General features: G+C 31.5%; 1 protein-coding gene across 1 annotated transcript in view; it reads left to right on the forward strand.

Annotated features, from left to right (window-relative positions):
• The window catches only part of LOC119632179, an 8,511-nt gene extending 6,627 nt beyond the window's left edge, over nt 1-1,884 (forward strand). The window contains exon 2 of the mRNA XM_038024974.1: nt 1,272-1,884. Within this exon, the coding sequence (XP_037880902.1) occupies nt 1,272-1,868 (597 nt within the window). The 3' untranslated portion in view covers nt 1,869-1,884. The remainder of the gene's footprint in view (nt 1-1,271) is intronic.
• Nucleotides 1,885-2,686: the final 802 nt, after the last annotated feature.

The raw sequence follows: 2,686 nt of genomic DNA on the forward strand, positions 1-2,686 counted from the left end.
GTTCACTTCAACCTAGCACATAAGCACATTTGAACAATACTTTAAGGGAAGATTTTAATATTTGTTAAGGAAAGCAATACGAAGAGAATATAAATTAAAAATTATATATGAATCGAAGCATTAAATATTGAATCGTCTTTTTCCAAATGTCGTCCACTTGATAAATGGATTAAGGCCGACTTAGATTTTTGACTATTATTGTAAAATATCATTGCGTACTCACAATAGAATATAGAAAAGTAGAGAAGAGCAAAGGAAACAAGAAATTATATTCGCCTTAAAGAAGACAAGTTATCAAGTACATACTCAGGCTATATAAGCATTAGCATTCCATCAGCAAGCATATAGCAGCGATATGAATCTATATCTCATAAATCTCATGTGATAGGCTGGTTAGTTAGTGAAGCGCGAAAAAAAACTTTAGAGCGCGCACAATGCTCCCTAAAATAGGCTGATCAATGTATAAAAAATGTTAGAATTACTGCAAAAACAAAAACAATATATAGAAGTACTCGAATTTTCAGATCATCATTAATTGTGTCCGAATGTATATAAATACCTATATATATAATCAATATGAAAAAAAGTCAAATAGAATATCTGGGGAGGATTTTGATTTTTTTCCTTCAGCAACGCGAATGTCATACAATCGTTATAGTAAAAAAATTAAATGAAGAAGCGAAAATATTTTTACTTTTGTTTTATATACAAGAATAAGTTAATTTAAAAGTACACACGATTGTGAATACCCTTAGTGGGTAAATTGCTTAAAGGTACCGCGACAGGTAAATAAACTTTAAAAATAAAATTTTGTATTTATTTAAAGCATATTAATTGATTAACTGGATATGTATATATAGATTTACTAGATTTTTATTGAATTTAAGTGAGTAAAGAAAACAAAAAACAAAAACAAAAAAATAAAATATTTCAACGACTTACAAGGTTATTGTTGTAGAGTGCACTTAATAGGCGAACAAATGAGATATCTATCTATTCCTTAAGCGAAGAAATGCGTAGTCATGTTATTCAATAATTTTTAACTATTTTGCCGATCGTCATTTTCGTCTGATAATTATTTATCTAATATTTTTCATACAAAGTCGTGCATATAAATAAGAAGTCTTTAAGGTACACTATCATCAGTTTTTTTGTGCAACAGTTTCAGTTAACTTCTTCTTCGTCAAAGATGGTAATATTTGAAAAAGCATATTATATTTTTTAAACTTAAATTTATTTATTTTAATAATAATAATTAAGTTATTTTGTAGAAAGTATTTATAATCATTTTCAGTGCAGTTGCTGCTGTTACTACCGTAACCTCAGCTAAGTATTTGAAGAGTGACAGATCGGAACATTTGCCTGAAATAACAAAAATTGCCAACGATCGAGATGCTACCGTTGCTGATCATAAAATTGGCAATAATTTTAATGTACAACGCAAGCGAGATGTGAAACATTTGAATATTACTTATTTGCCGCCACAAACAGCAGATATCCTTCCATCGTCCTTCATCGACGCAAAGGAGATTAGGCCACCATTTGACGATATGACGAAACAATTTGGAAAGCTTTCACATTCCGATTTAACAACAGAAGTGCCCGCCGCTAGCGAACAGAAAACGGAAATATTATTGAAATCCGACGAAACTTTCTTTGCTGACATTTTCCAGAATACCGCTGTCTTAGCTGACGATGGCTATCATTACAAAAAGCCTTCAGAAACGAAACAAAAATTATCTCTCGAAAAGAATACGAATGCTGAAGTTGCACATTTGCCTGCCGCTAGTGAAGTTAATGTCGATGCACGTGAAATCGAGAAAGATTCAAGCGTAACGGATAACCATTCCTTAAGCAGTCGCCTATAAGTGAAAACAATTCAAACACTAATATTAACCATTAAGATGGGTTTTATGAAAATACTTTTAGTAAATGTTTTTGTTTTTTGTTCATTTCTTACTTATAAATAATCAATAATCATATGGGGTTAAAAGCAATTAAAAATAAAATTTGTATTCATCTACTCTCGGAGAAAGTCTGTTTGACTTCTAAATAAAATTTGTTTTACGCCTCTGTTCATTCAGGCATAATGATAGACTAAAAGGTAAATAGTTTGCGGAGAATTTTGATGATCTTGCCATCTCTAGTCGTATTAGCTAACGTTGACAGTAGATAACGCAGTTGATCGTCCGACCAGATAAGAACATTACGTTATATGATATGGCTTGTGCAGTTTTATACATCTTGGGTCGTAACTTTTTCGCACATTGTTATGATCTGCGTTTCATTGGTTGTTAACAATCGTTTTAAAAATGATTCGATTTTGTTTCGTGCTCAAAGCAATTCGCAGATGGAAGTGGATTTATTGGAGTTTCTACTGTTAAATCATATGTTAGCCATATATCGGACATTGGTTTTTTATATCCACCCAATAAACTGCCTTTTTTTCAATCCTTAGTAGCCGTGTCAATGAGACGTGTCGATCTTTTTCATTCATTTCGGATACTTTAAGCCAATTTATCGACGACGAGTCGACCAACAAGCGGAGTTACACCACATATATATATATACATACATGCAAATGTGTACTTAAAGACCAATTTTATTTTATATATATATGTATATGATGCAGTGAACCTCTTTTACTCAGCTCAGTAAATTATCTGTTGTTGATTTACTGACGTAC

The sequence above is a fragment of the Glossina fuscipes genome, unplaced genomic scaffold (genome assembly GCF_014805625.2).
Source record: "Glossina fuscipes isolate IAEA_lab_2018 unplaced genomic scaffold, Yale_Gfus_2 1, whole genome shotgun sequence".
Classification (NCBI taxonomy): Eukaryota; Metazoa; Arthropoda; class Insecta; order Diptera; family Glossinidae; genus Glossina; species Glossina fuscipes.